General features: G+C 43.8%; 1 protein-coding gene across 1 annotated transcript; it reads left to right on the forward strand.

Moving 5' to 3' along the window:
• Positions 1-262: 262 nt before the first annotated feature.
• LOC121576000 (inactive dipeptidyl peptidase 10-like) lies at positions 263-19,599 on the forward strand. The gene is made up of 20 exons (XM_045223323.1): positions 263-301; positions 2,818-2,932; positions 4,075-4,170; positions 10,305-10,399; positions 10,609-10,680; positions 12,758-12,855; positions 12,972-13,095; positions 13,282-13,323; positions 14,038-14,142; positions 14,346-14,437; positions 14,542-14,589; positions 14,800-14,918; positions 15,001-15,048; positions 15,587-15,653; positions 15,930-16,124; positions 16,881-16,935; positions 17,086-17,182; positions 17,347-17,405; positions 18,897-18,969; positions 19,149-19,599. The coding sequence occupies exons 1-20, from the start codon at positions 263-265 to the stop codon at positions 19,355-19,357; spliced, it is 1,848 nt and encodes a 615-aa protein (XP_045079258.1). The 3' UTR covers positions 19,358-19,599.
• The last annotated feature ends 2,499 nt before the right edge of the window (positions 19,600-22,098 follow it).

Here is a 22,098-nt window from a genome sequence, read left to right on the forward strand (position 1 = left end):
TACTTCAAAAACTGATAATGATATCAAATACAGCTGCAAACCCACTCATACTGCACCCTGCTATTGACATGATACAATGTGAAAGCAAAGAGAGAGAGAGAGAAAGAGAGTAAGAGAGTGTCTAGAAGGAGAGATACAGAGAGAAAGATGAGACGCTCCAGTCACAGAGGTCAGATTTACAGTATTCCATAATCTGAGCCAGGATTACGAAAATCGGAGACCAGATTAGGAATATATAGATTTATCGGCAACTACCGCAAAGATGATCGCCAGCACTCAGCAAAACATGCCATCTGACATGGTAAAGTCACTTTACATGCATGTGCTTTCATTCTTCTATTCAATAGTATTGTTAATGAAATACGGTACATAGGAAGCATACATTGTTCTGCACTGAAAAGTCATACAGGGAAACTGATTTCTTCAGAAGAAGTTATAGAAGTCTGTTATGAGTGTCATGCCTTATGTTTCTCGGGTTAAAGTCACATTTCCGCTGAAATCTGTCTCCAAAAGGTGTGTACGCTATCCATGTACATACAGTGAGGGAAAAAAGTATTTGATCCCCTGCTGATTTTGTACGTTTGCCCACTGACAAAGACATGATCAGTCTATACTTTTAATGGTAGGTTTATTTGAACAGTGAGAGACAGAATAACAACAAAAAAATCCAGAAAAACGCATGTCAAAAATGTTATGAATTGATTTGCATTTTAATGAGGGAAACAAGTATTTGACCCCTCTGCAAAACATGACTTAGTACTTGGTGGCAAAACCCTTGTTGGTAATCACAGAGGTCAGACGTTTCTTGTAGTTGGCCACCAGGTTTGCACACATCTCAGGAGGGATTTTGTCCCACTCCTCTTTGCAGATCTTCTCCAAGTCATTAAGGTTTCGAGGCTGACGTTTGGCAACTCGAACCTTCAGCTCCCTCCACAGATTTTCTATGGGATTAAGGTTAGGAGACTGGCTAGGCCACTCCAGGACATTAATGTGCTTCTTCTTGAGCCACTCCTTTGTTGCCTTGGCCGTGTGTTTTGGGTCAATGTCATGCTGGAATACCCATCCACAACCCATTTTCAATGCCCTGACTGAGGGAAGGAGATTCTCACCCAAGATTTGACGGTACATGGCGCCATCCTTCGTCCCTTTGATGCGGTGAAGTTGTCCTGTCCCCTTAGCAGAAAAACACCCCCAAAGCATAATGTTTCCACCTCCATGTTTGACGGTGGGGATGGTGTTCTTGGGGTCATAGGCAGCATTCCTCCTCCTCCAAACACGGCGGGTTGAGTTGATGCCAAAGAGCTCGATTTTGGTCTCATCTGACCACAACACTTTCACTCAGTTCTCCTCTGAATCATTCAGATGTTCATTGGCAAACTTCAGACAGGCCTTTATATGTGCTTTCTTGAGCAGGGGGACCTTGTGGGCACTGCAGGATTTCAGTCCTTCATGGCGTAGTGTGTTACCAATTGTTTTCTTGGTGACTATGGTCCCAGCTGCCTTGAGATCATTAACAAGATCCTCCCGTGTAGTTCTGGGCTGATTCCTCACCGTTTTCATGATCATTGCAACTCCACGAGGTGAGATCCTGCATGGAGCCCCAGGCCGAGGGAGATTGACAGTTGTTTTGTGTTTCTTCCATTTGCGAATAATCGCACCAACTGTCGTCACCTTCTCACCAAGCTGCTTGGCGATGGTCTTGTAGCCCATTCCAGCCTTGTGTAGGTCTACAATCTTGTCCCTGACATCCTTGGAGAGCTCTTTGGTCTTGGACATGGTGGAGAGTTTGGAATCTGATTGATTGATTGCTTCTGTGGACAGGTGTCTTTTATACAGGTAACAAACTGAGATTAGGAGCACTCCCTTTAAGAGTGTGCTCCTAATCTCAGCTCGTTACCTGTATAAAAGACACCTGGGAGCCAGAAATCTTTCTGATTGAGAGGGGGTCAAATACTTATTTCCCTCATTAAAATGCAAATCAATTTATAACATTTTTGACTTGCGTTTTTCTGGATTTTTTTGTTGTTATTCTGTCTCTCACTGTTCAAATAAACCTACCATTAAAATGATAGACTGATCATTTCTTTGTCAGTGGGCAAATGTACAAAATCAGCAGGGGATCAAATACTTTTTTCGCTCACTGTATATCTATAGGCAACCATACTGAATTTAAGTATCTATGTGCTGTTGTTCCTTTCTTACCCTCATAGATACTGTTGTGCTGTTGACCTTTACTTGTTGGCAGATTCATTAAGTTGACTACTACATGCTGCAGAAAAAGTTTTTTTCAAGAAAAGGTTGCAAACTATCTTATTTGTTTGTTTAATTGATCATTATAAGTTATCATTAACATTGTTCTCCTCTTTTAAGCTCTCCTCCTCCATCTCTGTAGCATATAACTGTGTTTTAATTAGCGAGAATGACTGTAACTTCAATCTTCACAATGGGATCTGATAGGCTATGTCAGTCCTTCCTTATCTACTCTGACTGCTATTATACAAGGCACAATTCGGAGATAATTATGCAGGGTGTCAGGGTTATCCAGTGAAGTGTTTGAATCACATTAATTGACATGGATGCGATACTCAACAGTGCTTACATTTTTACTATACTTAATGAAGTGTCACTGATTTGTTCAAGTTCTTGATGACTTCTTTTGTCGTCTGTTGTGTTAATGACACAATGAAACCAACAACCCTCTCTTCTTCACTTTATTTTGTAACACGACCTACCTACGTCTGAAGTTATAACCTAACTACTGTAGTGTGTGTGTTTGTGTGTGCATGTGCATACCAATATGTGTGTTTTCTCCTTCAGAATGGTGTGGTCTACCATGGTCCTCCACGTAACTGGAGAGGCATTGGGATAGCGTTGATGGTGATCCTGATGATCATATCACTGGTCATCCTGTCTGTCATCATGCTCACTCCTGGTAAGAGGAAAACAAGCTATGCTCAGAGACAGATGAGACTACAGTCTCTGGGTCTCCCAATACCCCCACTAGCACAGGCCTACTACTTAATACTATCAGTCCCAAGCCAAATCAGCCTATCAGTCGGGTTTTGTCACTAATTTCATGTATCTGCTTGGCAAGCCCTCATATTTAGCCTTACATTGAAGTGCTTTACTATTTGCTTTTCAGGACAACCAGTAGAATGAAAAACGATTTGACATAAAAGTTACATTCATGAGGTTAATTGACTTATGCCACTACAAAAATGAGATCCACCAAACAAAAACCTGATTTTAAAAAAGAGGCATTTATAAGAATAATGTAAGTACAGGACATTTTGGCTCAGTGGGAAATTAATATTCAAAAAGTCAGTGACAACTGTGTTCAATTTGGAGTTTGTGAGAGCAACTACATGAGTCTATTACAGTATTATATGCACTATTTCCTGGGCAAAAATGGATGAAATTGACCGTTATATCCACAAAACATCACCCATTGTCTTATACCCATGTCTGTGATCTGTCTTTCATTGTTTGAAGTCTGTCTGGGAGCTATAAGAAAGCTCAGGAAAACATCTGGAATGATCACAATGCAATACCTCTTTATGATATTCAATGTAGAAAAAGTCCTGTGCGCATCATAGAGCAAAACCGATAAAACGTGCGTTTTCGTGAGAGTCTAAGCTTTTCCATGATGGGGTCATAATAGTCTGTAGCTCAAACTGTTCGAACTCTAAATATGTTTTCATGAGAACAACCGATTTCGGTATCCTCTTTTGTCTTACAACTCCGCTCTAAGTCAGCCTTCACCCATAGCACAGACTAATTGTGGGCATCCACGGATTCAGCGAAAATAGACGCATCCAGACTATTTTTAAGAGGGTTTAGAAGCATGCAAAAATCGTCCACGAAATATTGGGACTGAGTGTTAAAATGGAGTAATACATTTGGCATGCATTATGCAGTATGGAAGCAGATTCATGCAATGTTTTATTTGTATTTATTTTGGCATGAATCTGCTTCCATATCAGAGTGGTATACTGTAGCATTTGTACCACTTCCTCCAACATTTGGCCCTTTGTTCCTGCTACTCACCCCTCTCTGTCTTCATCTTTGTTGCAGATGAGTCTCTCCTGTTCCAGCGCTCCCGTCTCACGCTGGAGGACCTGGACAAAGACGATTTCAAAGTTCATGACCCCCATGTGACCTGGCTCAACGGTGAGCCAGGCTTCCATGACACAGATTTCATTTACAAAACATGCATGTCAAGCCTTAAATGATTTATATACTTTTTGACAGGCTGCCCACCTTTTGTAGCATACTGTACACCCTGTGGCTTCACTGTAACTTGACATGATTTACGGAGCATTCTGTCTGCGTCCCAAATGGCATCCTATTCCCTATAAAGTGTACTACTTTTGATCAGGGCCAATATTGCAGTGTGGTAAATATTGATCATATAGGCTATATCGTATATACTGTACCTCACATGCGACCCATAATAAGACTATGCAATTAGCCTATTAAAATGTTTATCTGACTCCATAAAGACGATTTAGCAATATGCAAGAGACTACAGTTGAGTTACAGGAATTGGAAGGTCAAGAAAGGTCTGTGAATGGAATTCTAAATGTAAGTGTATTTTATTAACATTGTAAAATGAATGGATTCACATATAAGGCATAAAGCTTAATTTACAAAGCATGAACAAGCATTACAAGGCATTATTCTAGACATGATCAGAGAGGGAGAGAGAGAGAGAGAGAGAAGTCATAGGCTAAAAGGCCATGCCCCAAGAGTCCCAGGGGTGGAGAGAGAAAGAAAGAGAGACAGTGTATCTCACCAGTGCAGGTCAGGAACAAAGAAGAGAAAGAGACAATTAATCTAAGGCCCTTTTATAAGCATCTGAGTTGTTTGGAGTCAAAATCTGAGTTGTTGACCAATAGCGTTACTGTTGAGTTAACCTCCAATCAGATATCAGACCTACAGGACGTGAAGACAACAGAACCTCTGCTACCCAGAGGTGTGACAGAATGGGAGTTGGAGAGATAATGCAGCATTCCTAAGACAACACAAAGGAAATCCTTGCATACAGTGTAAAGAGTCACTTCGGGGGCTGCCCAACAGTATGGCTCGAGTCAAAAGTAGTGCACTATATAGGGAATAGTGTGCCAGTTGGGACACTTCATGCTACTGTTGACACGTAGAGCACAGCACAGCTCATCAAAGTCAACACAAATCATGTAACAGTCCTCAGGTTTGTTGTAGGGACCAAAGTTACAACGTGACAGGAGCTCAGTATATGTTTTATGGAACATACTCTTGTTATTAATACATGTTGATGTTGACTGTTCTGCATCTAAGCTGCACTCTAGGGAATCAAAGAACTACCTCCAGGGGACTTACTTTACTTCTGCCTCAAGGAACCCCTACTACCTGTTCAATAAGGGCCCGATTCCGACCCGAGTTAAGCGCCCGTAGATGGAACGTAATTCCCTTTTTATGCACTTTTCTCTCTATGTATATTCTGACCATGAACTTAAGCATGAGAATTGTATGCTATTCACCTGCTATTCGTTTTGGATGGAGATCAAATAAATTAAGGTGTGTCTACAGATACCCGTATTCTGACCTTGACTTAATTCCCTAATAATTCCACCACCTTTACGCATGAGGAAACCATGATTAAGGTCTAGCGAACCTACCGGTTCCAAATGGAAAAAGCCTCTACTTAATTTTTTCAGAAATAACATAATTCTCCATGCACTGTAATTTACAACTTGATAAGAGTGATTGATAAGAGCTAGATAAATGAGTAATCCGTTTGGATAAGGGAATTGTAAATATAAATGACACTTTTTTTTTGGCTTTGCCAATTACTATCAGAGGTTTATCCGGGGCTTTGGCAAGGTCGCAGCTCCCATCACCTCTCTGTTGAAGGGTGGGCCATCCTGGCTCCGCTGGTCTGCTGAGGCTGACAGGGCTTTCAGTAACCTGAGGGCTCTGTTCACCTCAGCCCCGGCACTGGCCCATCCCGATCCATCATTGCCATTTGTAGTGGTGGTGGACGCGTCCGAGGTAGGGGTAGGCGCTGTCCTATCCCAACGCTCGGGTAGGCCACCCAAGCTCCTCCCCTGTGCCTTCTTCTCTAAGAAGCTCAGCCCAGCGGAGCAGAACTACAACGTTGGTGATCGGGAGCTGTTGGCTGTTGTCAGAGCCCTGACCGAGTGGAGGCACTGGTTTGAGGGGGCGAAACACCCTTTCCTCGTCTGGACTGACCACCGTAACCTGGAGTACATCCGGGCAGCGAGGATCTGAGCCCTCGCCAGGCCAGGTGGGCCTTGTTCTTCACCCGATTTGATTTCACACTGTCCTACATCCCAGGCACAAAGAACGTGAAGGCAGACGCACTGTCACGGCTGTACGACACAGAGGAGAGGCCCATAGACAACACCCCCATACTCCCGGCCTCCTGCATTGTGGCGCCGGTAGTGTGGGCGGTGGAAGCAGACATAGAGAGGGCATTACGCACAGAGCCAACTCCACCTCAGTGCCCAGCTGGGATGCGGTACGTGCCGTCTATTGTCTGTGATCGTCTTATCTATTGGGCACACATATCCCCCTCCTCTGGTCACCCAGGCATCGGCCGTACAGTGCTCTGCCTGACCAGGAAGTACTGGTGGCCTACCTTGGCTAAGGACATGAGGGTGTATGTCTCCTCCTGCTCAGTGTGCGCCCAGAGTAAGGCACCTAGGCACCTTCCAGTGGGTAAGTTACATCCCTTACCAGTTCCACAACGGCCATGGTCCCGCTTATCAATTGACTTCCTAACTGATCTTCCCCTCTCTCAGGGTTACACCACCATCCTGGTCGTTGTGGACCGATTTTCTAAAGCCTGCCGCCTCCTTCCTCTGCCCGGTCTCCCCACGGCCCTGCAAACATACGGAAGCCCTGTTTACTCACGTCTTCCGGCACTACGGGGTGCCAGAGGTGTCTGACCGGAGTCCCCAGTTTACGTCCAGGGTCTGGAAGGCGTTCATGGAACGTCTGAGGGTCTCGGTCAGCCTGACCTCTGGGTTTCACCCCGAATCTAATGGGAAGGTGGAACGGGTGAATCATGATGTGGGTAGGTTCCTGCAGTCCTACTGCCAGGACCGGCCGGGGGAGTGGTCGGTGTTCTTGCCATGGGCCGAATACACCCAGAACTCTCTCTGCCACTCCTCCACTAACTCCATTTCAATGTGTTTTAGGTTATCAGCCAGTCCTGGCACCGTGGCATCAGGACCGAAGCTCCTTCGGTGGATGACTGGTTTCGGCGCGCGGAGGAGACGTGGAATGTTGCCCACGTCCACCTCCAGCGTGCCGTGCGTCGCCAGAAGGCCAACGCTGACCGCCACCGCAGTGAGGCCCCGGTCTTTGTACCGGGTGATCGGGTCTGGCTCTCGACCCGGAAATTGCCCCTCCGCCTGCCCTGCCGGAAGCTGAGCCCGTGGTTTGTGGGGCCGTTCAAAGTCCTGAGGAGAGTAAATGAGGTTACGTATGGGTTACTACTCCCTCCTGATTACCGTATTAACCCCTCGTTTCACGTGTCTCTCTTCAGGCCGGTGGTGGCTGGTCCACTCCATCCATTCCATCCTGGATTCGAAGCGTCGGGTGGGGGGCCTTCAGTACCTCATGGAGTGGCCTTCTAGCCACTGCCGCTCCTCATCTCATCATTCCATTTGTTTTGTCTTGTTTTTACACACACCTGGTTCATATCCCCTCATCAGTACCTGTATACGTATTTCCCTATGCCCCCCATGTCTATGTGTGTGATTGTTTTCATGTAGAGATGACGATAGCTCGGTGGAGCTTTATTGTATTGTATCGCGGGGATATTCACCCATGTGTGTTGTTTTCTCCAGTGCGCCGTTATACCGCACTGTAGTGTTTTACGCAAATGCTGCGTACCACTGTATCTGCCGAATAAACCATTTATTCTGTGATTTACCCTCCTGCGCCTGACTCCGTCCAATTCACCCGCTACATTAATCCCTAATATTCTGAACCCGTTCTCTCTATATATTCTACTAAGTCTGTTGACAAACTTCTAACTAAAAGGTACACTGTATTTAAAGGGATGGCTTAAGATAAATATACTGAAAACCCTATTGAATGAAAACTCCACAAGAAAATCAAGTTGGAGGGTTTTCAGTGGTTGAATTACATTTATTCAGCATGCGCTAGGGAACCACTCCTGCAAAGCCCGTTATACACCTTCATAAGGTAAGTTTGAATATCATCTACTGAAAAGTGAGTAGGAAAGGCGTGCGTAAGAAAGGTGTAATTTCCACAATCGTAATCGGGCCCAATCCAATCCAAAACATAACCATTTGAGGCATTGATGAAAGGTTGCTCAGTGAATGAAGAAATCTATTAACAAAATACACATATGTATGTCACATACGGTACATGTACAATACATGTACAACAAGTATTTAATACACTGCCGATTTTGCAGGTTTTCCTACTTACAAAGCATGTAGAGGTCTGTAATTTTTATCATAGGTACACTTCAACTGTGAGAGACGGAATCTAAAACAAAAATCCAGAAAATCACATTGTATGATTTTTAAGTAATTAATTTGCATTTTATTGCATGACATAAGTATTTGATACATCAGAAAAGCAGAACTTAATATTTGGTACAGAAACCTTTGTTTGCAATTACAAAGATCATACGTTTCCTGTAGGTCTTGACCAGGTTTGCACACACTGCAGCAGGGAGTTTGGCCCACTCCTCCATACAGACCTTCTCCAGATCCTTCAGGTTTCGGGGCTGTCGCTGGGCAATACGGACTTTCAGCTCCCTCTTAAGATTTTCTATTGAGTTCAGGTCTGGAGACTGGCTAGGCCACTCCAGGACCTTGAGATGATTTTTACGGAGCCACTCCTTAGTTGCCCTGGCTGTGTGTTTCGGGTCGTTGTCATGCTGGAAGACCCAGCCACGACCCATCTTCAATGCTCTTACTGAGGGAAGGAGGTTGTTGGCCAAGATCTCGCGATACATGGCCCCATCCATCCTCCCCTCAATACGGTGCAGTCGTCCTGTCCCCTTTGCAGAAAAGCATCCCCAAAGAATGATGTTTCCACCTCCATGCTTCACGGTTGGGATGGTGTTCTTGGGGTTGTACTCATCCTTCTTCTTCCTCCAAACACGGCGAGTGGAGTTTAGACCAAAAAGCTCTATTTTTGTCTCATCAGACCACATGACCTTCTCCCATTCCTCCTCTGGATCATCCAGATGGTCATTGGCAAACTTCAGACGGGCCTGGACATGCGCTGGCTTGAGCAGGTGGACCTTGCGATTTTAATCCATGACGGCGTAGTGTGTTACTAATGGTTTTCTTTGAGACTGTGGTCCCAGCTCTCTTCAGGTCATTGACCAAGTCCTGCCGTGTAGTTCTGGGCTGATCCCTCACCTTCCTCATGATCATTGATGCCCCACGAGGTGAGATCTTGCATGGAGCTCCAGACCGAGGGTGATTGACTGTCATCTTGAACTTCTTCCATTTTCTAATAATTGCGCTAACAGTTGTTGCCTTCTCACCAAGCTGCTTGCCTATTGTCCTGTAGCCCATCCCAGCCTTGTGCAGGTCTACAATTTTATTCCTGATGTCCTTACACAGCTCTCTGGTCTTGGCCATTGTGGAGAGGTTGGAGTCTGTTTGATTGAGTGTGTGGACAGGTTTCTTTTATACAGGTAACGAGTTCAAACAGGTGCAGTTAATAAAGGTAATGAGTGGAGAACAGGAGGGCTTCTTAAAGAAAAACTAACAGGTCTGTGAGAGCCGGAATTCTTACTGGTTGGTAGGTGATCAAATACTTATGTCATGCAATAAAATGCAAATTAATTACTTAAAAATCATACAATGTGATTTTCTGGATTTTTGTTTTAGATTCCGTCTCTCACAGTTGAAGTGTACCTATGATAAAAATGACAGACCTCTACATGCTTTGTAAGTAGGAAAACCTGCAAAATCGGCAGTGTATCAAATACTTGTTCTCCCCACTGTATATTTGACATAAATCCAATGACCTCTATATTACATTACACTTAACAGTTTATTAATTTAGCAGACACTCTCTTTACTTTAGGAGAATCAGGACGGTTTCCCAGACCTAGATTAAGCCTAGTTCCGGATTAAACATCATTCTCAATGGAAAATCTCAATCAAAAGTGTTTTTTTGTCCACGACTAGGCTTAATCTGGGTCTGGGAAACCAGTCCTTCATGTTTCAACAACAACTCTGTCTTCTGTTTATTTGCCAGTCTCACCACTGCATGGCTTCTACTCTATCTCCCCTCTGTAGATGATGAGGTGGCCTTTCGCACCAGGCAAGGGCACATCCTGAAACACAGCCTGAGTGAGAACCTCACCATCTCTCTGCTGGATGGCAGCATCCTAGTGAGTACAGACACCACAAACAAAACTCTACTCCAGGGTGATTGATTGACAGACTGATGGATCTTGCAGCTTGGATGGCTGATATGCTTCATCATACATATCCATACTCCCAGTCTCCCACAGGTGTCAAATTGTATTTGAGAAATAATGCCTCCTCCCACTGCAGTTTCTATTAGCATTTTTATCTTCTTTTTTTTCTGTTTTACAAGAATCTGAAGGACACAAAGTTTCAAGTGTCACCAGACCAGAAGTATATTCTGCTGGCTTACAACTTGCATCTGGTAGGTAAAGTTTAACAGTCAGTGTATCTGATATTATATTATATCTTATATTTCAAGACAAAACTGGGAACTTACTGCTGATTTGTATCCATACCTCCACCCCTGTTTAAATAGACTTATTTAATTCTGCTCTAAGCAATGTCTTTAATATTTTATCAGGATATTTTAATTCAGATGGGACTAAGCTAAGATTATTGAGAGAAAACAAACAATTCGGAAAACAGGCCTTGTTTTATCCAATTCAGAATCTGGCACAGTTTCTCTTTTGGGGTGGGCGTTTATTATTCTTAAAGACTTTGAAACGCCTCAATGCATCTCTTCTGTTTATACAAATAATATAAAATATGTGGCAGCACCAGCAGCTATGGTACTGAGTTATCATTCTATCCATGGTAACTATTATTGGAAAATATTTGGACTGTGTAGTCATTTTAGGCAAGTCCTTTACTGTTGATTTGATTATGTTCCTCTCCTCTGCCCTTGACAGGTGTTCTCAAAATCATTTTCAGCCTCCTATTACATTTACATTTTAGTCATTTAGCAGACGCTCTCCTATGTAATTTACAGTGTGGGGACGGGGTAAGTATTATTGATAGCATGATCATGTATTCCTTTATTGTGCAATCAATCCAAACCAACACATCCAAATGTAATATGATGCTTAACAGGTCATCATGTAATTTAACAGTTTTACTTCAGCCAAAAAACGTGTTGTGTATGCATGTGTTTGTGTGTATATTCTCATGCATTTGTGTTTCTCCCAGGGACTTTCTTGAGCTAAACCCACACAGAGTGAAGCCATCTGCTCTTCAATATGCCGCATGGGGTCCCAATGGAAATCAATTGGTGAGGCCCTAAGGCAGGAGTGCACAACATGCGGCCCACAACCCAAATACGTCCCGAGAGATGCTCTTTTTTGGCCCATTATGTTCACACACTGTATGTTAATTTGTGACCATTGAGCATATTACATGATGACCATTGACTTACATAGGCACTCTGTTATTTTGGCAGATCTTTCAGAATAACCTCTACTACCAGCCAGGTGTGTACAGTGGTCCTGTACGTCTCAGCACTACAGGCAGTGGGTCTGTTATCAACGGGCTGTCAGACTGGACATATGAGGGTGAGAGAGACGCTGCCTCTGTAAAGTAAAATCATACTTACTTACTTAGTCCTTTTCTTCCCGGGTAGGACATAAGGCCGCAACAATCTTCTGCCACTGGAGTCTGTCATTGGCCACAGCTTGCGCCCTGTCCCATGAGAGACCCATCTCATCCAGCTCAACCGCCACTGTTCGTCGCCGTGTAGTTTTTAGCCTGCCTCGTTTGTGCTTTCCTGTTGGTGTCCACCTGACAGAACAACACCATAGACTGTAACGATCTCGGTTCGACAGACGCTGGGAGACGGGAAGCAAGTACAGGGTGATGATTTAATAAATAAAAGACATGGAACAAAACACGGACAGCGTCTGGACAGGGGAAACGAAACAACATCAATACAGACACCGGGATCAAACTGGGGAACAGACAGATATAGAGGAGGCAATCAACAAAGTGAAGGAGTCCAGGTGAGTCCAATGAGCGCTGATGCGCTTAATGATGGTAACAGGTGTGCGTAATGATGGGCAGCCTGGCGCCCTCAAGCGCCAGGGAGGGGGAGCGTGACAGTACCCCCCCCAGCCACCCGGCGTCCCACCTGGGCGAGCCTGATGGGCTGGCCGAGTCATCTGTCCATCAACAACACACACACACCCTATGTGGAGATCCCTCGTTTCACTGGAGGAGCATACCCCTCAGGAGCCTACTATCCATACCCCAAGGTGAAATGGATAATAATAATAATAATAATAATAATAATAATAATAATAATAATAATAATAATAATATGATAATGTAAATAAAGACTACTTTTATACACCTTAACTTAGTTAAATAGTTAAACTTAGTTAAAGGTCATCTCCTCTGCCATAAACCTCTTGGCAGAGGCTACAATAAGATGAATTGAGGTCAATACAGAATGTCTTTGAACAATGTGATCTATACAGAATGTGTTGATGTGCATCCTCCCCTTCCAGGCAGGAGATAATATCCGGGCAGTTACTCTTTACGTGGTGAATGTCTTCAGCCCTGCTCACACTCTGAGGATGACTGCTCCAGTCTCACTCAAAAACAGGTACTGTAGGTACTAATTTAAATCAGTGTATTTATTCTCTCCATATGTAAATAGTTTTTTCAGACTTACATCTCTGTGTTTCTCCCTTGTCTGTCTGTCTGCCTACCTGTGTCCAGAGGTCATTACATCTCCATGGTGAAGTGGACCAGTGGGACCAGGCTGGCTGTGCGTTGGTTAAACCGGGTCCAGAACCAGTCTGTTCTCTCAGTGTGCGAGGCCACCACTGGAGTCTACTCACAGGTGATACACTGATCAGTCATATAGGGATTAGATCCATGCAATTTCTAGCAGCTGGATGTGATCCATGTGATCTATGTGGATGCTTATTGGTTGTCACTGATATGTATGAGTGAATAAATCAGCGATTCCCTCTATATTTTTAATTAAGATGCAATGTAATGCCTTTTTCTGTTGCAACCCCCACAGAAACGCAAAATGACCATGGATGTCTGGCTAGGGCAGCCACAGGTAAAGTCTGCCTACTAATCACTTTAACCAAGATCAACCAAAAGGCTGAATCTATTCACAGACAATTTATAAGAAATGGGAAAACCTGCTGTGTTTCAGCACAGTTTTCAAGACCGTCATTATATGTAGCGAACCTTAGTCTGTCTAAAAGCATTCAGAGCTCCTCAATTCTCAACTTCTGGTTTTAGTTTTCCTGGACAAGTAAGAACCCTGAGGGGAGGAAATGCCTATTCTAATCATTAAGTGATTCGATTCAATTAAATGAATGTGGCTGCATGAAGACAAGATAAATGGATTTCAGTCGGACTTGGAGGGAGAGAAATGGAATACTAAAATAAGTAGTGTTAAGTAATGGGAATGAGTTGAGATGATTTGGGCCCACAGTTGCCCACAGTTTCTCTTCTGACCACGTGGCCTCCGGGCCTGGTCAAGTCACATTGACAGGAAAACCTCTAGGCCCTAGATCAAGGATGGACAACTGTGCTCGGGGGCCTGATTAGTGTCACACTTTTGCCCGAGCCCCAGCTAACACACCTGACCCAATAATCAACTAATTATCAGTTTAGAATGCAATTAGTTTAATCAGCTGTATTTGCTCGGGATGGGGAAAAAGTGTGATACCACTCCGACCCCTGAGGACTGGAGTTGCCCATCTCTGCCCTATATACTGTATGATGACCAATAACTGTGGAAATTACTCTCTCCGGCCAACAGGAGGCGCCCCTCTTCTCTAGAGACGGCTCTGTGTTATACATCACTCTGCTTGCCGCACAAGGGGGTCACGGAGAGTATCGACACGTAGCTGTCCTCCCTGCTCAGGTCAGAGTTGCGTTTCAGCCTTATCTACCTTGCTTTATCTTATTTGGCCCAAGTCAGTCTATTTTGAATGGCTACGGTTTTCTCCTCACTATCCTCTTTCACAATGACCCCTTCAGCTACCTTTAACTCCCTCGCTCCCTCCCTCTTACACGGTCTCTGTCTCTGTGTCCTTGGCTTGTCTCTCTTTCTCTCTCTCCCTGCAGCCTTTGACTTCCCCCATGTCTCCACGATTCCTGACATCAGGGCACTGGGATGTGATGTCACTCTGTGGCCTGGATGAAGACACAGAGAAAATGTAGGAGGAGTAAAGAGATTTGCTTATCCTCTGTTGGTGTGACTGCAGCTGGCATTAATGTAACCACAGCACATCAGCCTGATATGGTTTATGTCTGTGTGCAGATACTTCGTCAGCACAGAGGCATCCAAACACAGCAGACACCTTTACAGGTAAATATGCACAAGACCCTATAATTATACCATAATCAATAAGTAGATCCATATGTTTTTCCTGACCATGTGACCTGACCAGCGAAAACTCTAAGCACTAGCCCAGACTTTATCCTGGTAAAGTCCCTTGGTCGGGAGTAACTCAGGTCCATAAGAAATGTTTACATCATTCAGTCTGAATTTTTTCTATTCACTGTTCCTCTCTCTCAGTGTGAACCTCGGGGGTTTGTCCCAAAGACACTGTCTTACCTGCACACTCTCAGAGACCTGCCGCTTCTACAAGCCACAGTTCAACCCCAGCCTCACTCGCTTTATCCTCCACTGCTTGGGTGAATCTCTCTCTCTCCATCTATCTCTTTCTCTCTTTCTTTCCTTTTTTCTGTCCTTCATCTTGATGTCTCTTTGTTGTAGGCCCTGGCATCCCCAGAGTGACTGTCCACAACACCAGAGAACATTTCAGTGAGCTCTACACAAGTTGTTTTTCATGTCTACTAGGTTTTATAATTGAGCTACAGTATATACAGTATACATGCTTCCTGTATGTACGGCTCCACATTCCATCTTTACTCAATTTGTCTAAACAAATGGGATGGAAAGGGCTAGGCTAGGGCGGAGTATTTGTGTTTGTGACCCTTTTCGAGCTGATTACATTGTTTGACTATAGCCTTCATCCTGTCCTTAACTCACAACTTGAATTAGCTATTTGACAATATATTGTCTGAGCAAAGGTTGATATTGAGCAAAATCTAATATGTGTAGATGTCTTACAATGTCGGCAGCTGTTGTCCTAGAACACTTGAATGATTGTTAGTTCAGCCAGATGTTTTATGTTCAGTATTCAGTCACTGGTGAGGAAGTGTCCCAAACAGCACACTATTCCCTATATAGTGCACTACTTTTGACCAAAGGAAGAAAAAGAGAGGAAACCACTATTTTTCTTAGAGAACTTATTATGACTTACCATGAATTGAGAGCAACTGTGGTATCCATGTTGCAGATATGCATCTAAAGCTGGGTCTACCACAGGGGTATGAAGAAGGCCTGCATCCTCTCCTCATCATCCTGTAAGATCTGCAAAAAGAAGCAAGCAAGAAAACGTGAAACACTAATGCAAACTTTAAGGGTTAATATTTAAGACATAGACTTAAGTTTGCAAGCCAATATTTCATAACAAGATCGATATTTTTGACACAGGTGTCCTACAAATCGTAATAATTATTAACATAAAAGCTCCATAACTTCCTAAATGTCTTCCTCAGTGAATTCACTTCTCCTCCACCTAACTTTGTTGACTTCCTGATCCCATTTCCTTTCTTCTCATCTCTGTCTGTGTGTCTCAGGGATGGAGCCCCTGACACTCAGGCAGTCACAGACCGTTTCTCTCTGGGCTGGCCCCAGGTCCTTTCCAGTATCCACAGTGTGGCTCTGGCCTGGGTGGACGGCAGGAGTGGGGCGGCACACAGCCTGAGGTCACCTGACCTTGACCCCAGGAAACTCAGCTCCCAGAGAGTCAAAGACCAGCTGAGCGTAGTAGAGTGAGTCATCAATGATGAGTACAGCGTAGATTTGAGCAGCATCTAAATAATTTCTTAGTTATACCGTATTTAAGAAAGGAATCGTTCCATATCATCCAAATCTGTTTCAAAGCTAATTTCCTGCAATTGTACACATTTTGCTATGGGGCAGAGATGAAATGTTTCGGTTTTAAAGCTATTTTTCTGCAATTCTGCACATTTTGTCATTGGGTCTGAGAGAAAAAATTGCAGTTTTAAAGCAAATTTCCTTGTTTCTACACATTTTGCCATGGGACTGAGTGAAAATGTGCAGTTTAAAAGCTAATGTCCTGCAATTCTACACATTTTGCCATGGCTTATGTCGTGTTCTTATGCTAACTGAGTAACTCAAACATTATAACAAAATCAATGGGGGCATGACATTTTTTTACTTTAGATTCTCCCTGACTGTCTAGTTTTTATTTTGGTGATTGTTAGTTTTCCAAGATGATCAAATAAAAAAATATATAGCTCCTTTATATTTTCTACATACTTTGTATCTGGTTTCAGTCATTTAAGTTTACACTGAAAACATTTTACCATCCCGAAATTATTATACTTTTTTAAAGATCATATGAATATAGGGGAAACACTGTATTTCAACAAAATAATGTTTCAGGAATGCTAATCGTATCTGTCACTAACTACAGAAACAATTTCAGAACAATCTGAGATGGTGGGAATACTCTTTCTTGTGCTTTTTGAGGTGGAAAGACCCCAATGCATTCTTTGCTACAGGTGGTTGTTGGAGTTGCCGTACATTGACAACAGAAGAATTGCGCTGTATGGAAAGGTATAGGGTCTATTTCCAAATATATTGCTGCACTGATTCTAGCAGACCCAGCCAAAGTGGAAAAGAGCTTAAAACATCCATGTTAGATCAAACAGTATTCTGTATGTAGTCACCTCTGGATGTGAGTACCCCACTCTATCTTTTCAACAGGCATTTGGTGGACTTCTGACACTGAAGATGATGGCAGCAGCCAACATATTTAAATGTGCTGCAGTGATGGCTCCAATCACAGACTTCAAAATCTACAGTACGTCCCCCAACATTTAGGAATAATCTGTGTTGCTTTCATCTTTGTACTGTGTCTGCCAGTTTGTTACCCAATTATTCAATCTTATACCTAGCCCGGTTCTTACTTGGTTTATCTTTTAGATTTTGTTATCGATTTATAAACAATAATGACTGTCATAATAGATGCTGCTTTCTCTGAGAGATACCTGGGTCTTCCAGCCACTGAGGAGAGCTTCTACAGAGTAAGTCAAGATCTTGTTCTTCACATTGTATGTAAAGTATAAAATGGTGTAACATTGTCTCTCTCACATGCACTCAACTTGTCCCTTTAGTCTTCCTTTGAACGAAAAACAGGTTGTGACTAGATGGAGTACAACTAAGACCAGAAGTGACTTTTCATAGCAGATTAGGAGAGCATTTAAACTAACCCTAACCCTTTTCCTAACTTTAACCTAATTCTCCTAACCCGCTACATTAATTATCCTAACCTGCTATGAAAAAGTCACTTCTGGTTGTAGCTGTATTCCACCTAGTCAGCATTCCAAAACCCTGGGTCTTAGTTAACCTCTATGGGATCAGTGTCCTTTATACGGGACAGTTGAGCTAATGTGCGCTAATGTGATTAGCATGACTGTTGTAAGTAACAGCAAACTTTCCAGGACATAGACATGTCTTATATGGACAGAAAGCTTACATTTCTGTTAATCAAACTGCGCTGTCCAATTTACAGTAGCTATTACAGTGAAAAGAATACCATGCTATTGTTTGAGGAGAGTGCACAACAACAACAAAACTTGTCACAGCAACTGGTTTGATACATTCACCTCTGAAGGTAAATAATGTACTTAAATTCAGTAATCTTGCTCTGATTTGTCATCCTGGGGGTCCCAGAGATAAAATGTACCATAGTTTTGTTTGATAAAATCCATTTTTATATTTAAATGTAGGAACTGGGTTCTACAGTTTGAACCCTTGCTGTCTCTGGCTCCACCCCCACCCCGCCCGGCCATCTAGATGTGTGAAAGTTAGTGTATAAGCTAATGATCCATCATGTATGACATTCCTGGGAGTGTGTAAACTTACATTTTGTATTACCATATAATTTTTGTATGTTCTCTATAGTTATGTACTTGAAAATGTATCAATTGACCAATTCGGCACATTTGGGCAGATTTGATACAAAATAGTCCAGTATTGCAATGCTTCACTGGATCAATCTGAAACTTTGCACACACACACTGCTGCCATCTAGTGGCCAAAATCTAAATTGCGCCTAAACTGCAATATTATATTACATTGACATTTTAGTCATTTAGCAGATGCTCTTATCCAGAGCGACTTACAATTAGTGAGTGCATACATTTTTTCATACTGGCCCCCCGTGGGAAACGAACCCACAACCCTGGCGTTGCAGGTGCCATGCTCTACCAACTGAGCTACAGGGGACAAACATATTGTGGCCTTTCTCTTGCATTTCAAAGATGATTGAAAAAAAATATATAGAAAACGCATGTTTTTTGGTTTGTATTATCTTTAACCAAATCTAATGTGTTATATTATCCTACATTCATTTCACATTTCCACAAACTTCAAAGTGTTTCCTTTCAAATGGTATCAAGAATATGCATATCCTTGCTTCAGGTCCTGAGCAACAGGCAGTTAGATTTGGGTATGTCATTTTAGGCGAAAATTGAAAGAAAGGGTCCGATCCTTAAGTAAACATGTCTTCTCAGGCTGCCTCTTTGCTGGATGATGTGGTCAATCTGAAGGACAAGAACTTCCTCCTTTTACATGGAACCGCAGATGGTGAGAACCTTTATGATCTATTCAACTATTCAACTAAGATTTAGGTGAATACTTTCAGAAGTGCTACAAAAATAAAGATATACCCCATATGAGATATTGAATGGATCTACTTGCACATATTTGTGAAGTAACACTTCCACCTTGAAACAGTCTGTTTTCTGTTTACTTTTTTATTGTAGCACATGTCCACTTCCAGCACACTGCCGAGCTCATAGACCATCTGGTGGCAGCAAAGGCCAACTACTCTCTGCAGGTTTACCCTGATGAGGGCCACATTTTGAGATGGAGCCACAGTGATCAGCACTTCCGGCGCACCCTAAGAAACGTTCTCCTGGACTGTCTGGCTCCTATGCCCCCTCGAAAGTCTGATAGACAAGAGCACAACTGAGAGCTCCCCTCCCAAACATTTACATCCAACAACAAAACACTACCACCAAAACATCATACCTCCATCCATTTGACCTTTATGAGGATTTTGCATGAGGGAAATGTGAAAAGGCATGTAGTGTGAAGGGAAAGTATGCTCTGAAATGTCTCTTGTTGAGTAGAGTTTCCATTCTTGTATTTAGATAGCTGACTAAACACTCCATGGTTAAGGAAGTTAAACTGCCTTGGAGTTTAGTCAGCTAGTATTTAGCATGACCCATATTGCAGAACCTGATTATTTCAAAGATCCTTAAGAATTTGTTGTTGTTTCCTAAGTGCATTTGAAGTTATCTGGTGGTGATAGTTTGTTTAAATCAAATCAAATGTTATTTGTCACATTCTTCATAAACAACAGGTGTAGACTAACAGTGATATTTTTGGGCCCTTCCAGGTAGCCTGGCGGGTAGGAGTGTTGGGCCAGTAACTGCAAAGTTTGCTGGATTGAATCCCCGAGCTGACAAGATAAAAAATCTGTTGTTCTGCTCCTGAGCAAGGCAGTTAACCCACTGTTCCCTGGGTGACGATGATGTGGATGTCAATTAAGGCAGCCCCCCGCACCTCTCTGATTCAGAGGGGTTGGGTTAAATGCTGAAGACACATTTCAGTTGAATGCATTCAGTTATACAATTGACTAGGTATCCCCCTTTCCCAACACTACATATTGAAAAATAATGATAAGAGGAATAAATACACAATGAGTAACAATAACTTGGCTATATACATGGGGTACCAGTTCTGAGTTGATATGAGGTCATTGAGATATGTACATACTGTATCTACAGGTAGGGGGAAAGTACCTAGCCCAGCTAACAATTCTAGGGAGAGAGAATGTTTTTTTTTAATGTTCCCCTAATGTTTTAGTGTCCACTTTTCCGTTAGTTAGGGGAACATTCTATCTATGTGTCACGAGTGTCAGTGTAATGCGGTGGATCGAAGTCAGGCGCAGGACACAGAACTAACCAGGGAAGTCCCAACACCACAGGATACGCAGGAGAATCAATCAGATAGAGACTAATCCTCTCCTCATGACCCCCCTGCGTCCTCATCAAGAGTGGTGCGGTGACCTCCCTGATTAGGCCTGACCCTAACGGGCGACTATATTATGCATGTACAGGGAAGGGCACATCAACACGAACAGTGAGAATCCCTAAACTAAGTCAATACTGACGATCAATAAAATTCCCAGCTGCGCCTGAATCTACTAGCGCCTTATGCTGGGAATGAGGAGAAAACTCTGGGAAAACAACCTCAATACACAGCTGACCAACAGGGAGCTCTGGGTGAGTCGGGTGCTTACTCACCTGAGATGGTCGACCAGTGCTCTGCCTACTGCCTCGACTCCCTGGGGACCCTTCCCAGCACCGACCCGCAGTGTGTCCTCTGCGACCACAGTTGGTGCAGGGGACGGCCCCTCTCCTGGTCTCCCTAAGCGCAGCACCTCCGAGCTCCATGGGGGTAGGGTCGGAGGTGCTGGGAGATGGAATGAACAGGCCCTGATCAGAATGTCCGCGGGTCTTCAACAGGTTATCCAGCCTGATGGACATCTCCACCAGTTGGTCCAGGTTGAGGTTGGTATCCCTGCAGGCCAGTTCCCACCGAACGACCTCCCTTAGGCTGCAACGATAGTGGTCGATCAGGGCCCTCTCATTCCATCCTGCGCTGGCTGCCAGAGTCCTGAACTCCAGCGCAAAATCCTGGGCGCTCCTCCTCTCCTGTCTTAGGTGGAACAGACGCTCGCCCGCCGCTCTCCCCTCCGGTGGATGACCGAATACCGCCCGGAAGCGGCAGGTGAAATCCTCGTAGTGGACAGATGTAGCGTCAATTCCTCCCCACTTGGCGTTGGCCCACTCGAGCGCCTTCCCCGACAGACAGGAGATGAGGGCGGACACGCTCTCATATCCCGAGGGCGCCGGGTGAATGGTTGCCAGGTAGAGCTCTACCTGGAGAAGGAAACCCTGACACCCGGCTGGTGTACCATCATATGCCCTCGGGAGCGAGAGCCGAATCCCACTGGACCCAGGTGGCGAAGGGGTGGACAGTGGAATGGTTGGTTGAGTGGTTGGAGGAGGTGTAGGAAGGCCACCTCTCTCCCAACGGTCCATAGTATTCATCACCCTCTCCATAGCGGTGCTGAGAGCCTGGATCATGCTCTCCTGTCGTTGAACGCGTTCCTCCATCGATCCGGACTGACTGGCTGTACCTGCTGACTCCATCTTTGGTGCGTGTTTCTGTCACGAGTGTCAGTATAATGCGGTGGATCGAAGTCAGGCGCAGGACACAGAACTCTATGAAAACATACTTTACTGAATAAGTAAAGAAACCAATACAAAAATACCTCAACACAGGGAGGAACAATCCCGCTCACCAAACGACACACGAAACGAAAAACAAACATGCACAAAACATAATGGGAGCCACCGGTTTAAATAGGGAAGAAGTAATGACAGGATGGGAAACATGTGTGTGACAATCAGACAACCACAGGAAGAACATAGAAACATAGAACATAGATCGAACGCCGAAGCCTGCCCGAGCAAGGAGGAGGGGCAGTCTCGGCAGAATCCGTGACACTATGTTAGCAAAAACCTTCTGAGAACCTTTTTAGCATATTTTGGTGTTAAAGTCATGGACTGTGTATGTGTGCCATTCAGAGGGTGAATGGGCAAGACAACATATTTAAGTGCCTTTGAACGGGGAGGTAGT

The sequence above is a fragment of the Coregonus clupeaformis genome, chromosome 10, assembly GCF_020615455.1.
Source record: "Coregonus clupeaformis isolate EN_2021a chromosome 10, ASM2061545v1, whole genome shotgun sequence".
Taxonomy (NCBI): Eukaryota; Metazoa; Chordata; class Actinopteri; order Salmoniformes; family Salmonidae; genus Coregonus; species Coregonus clupeaformis.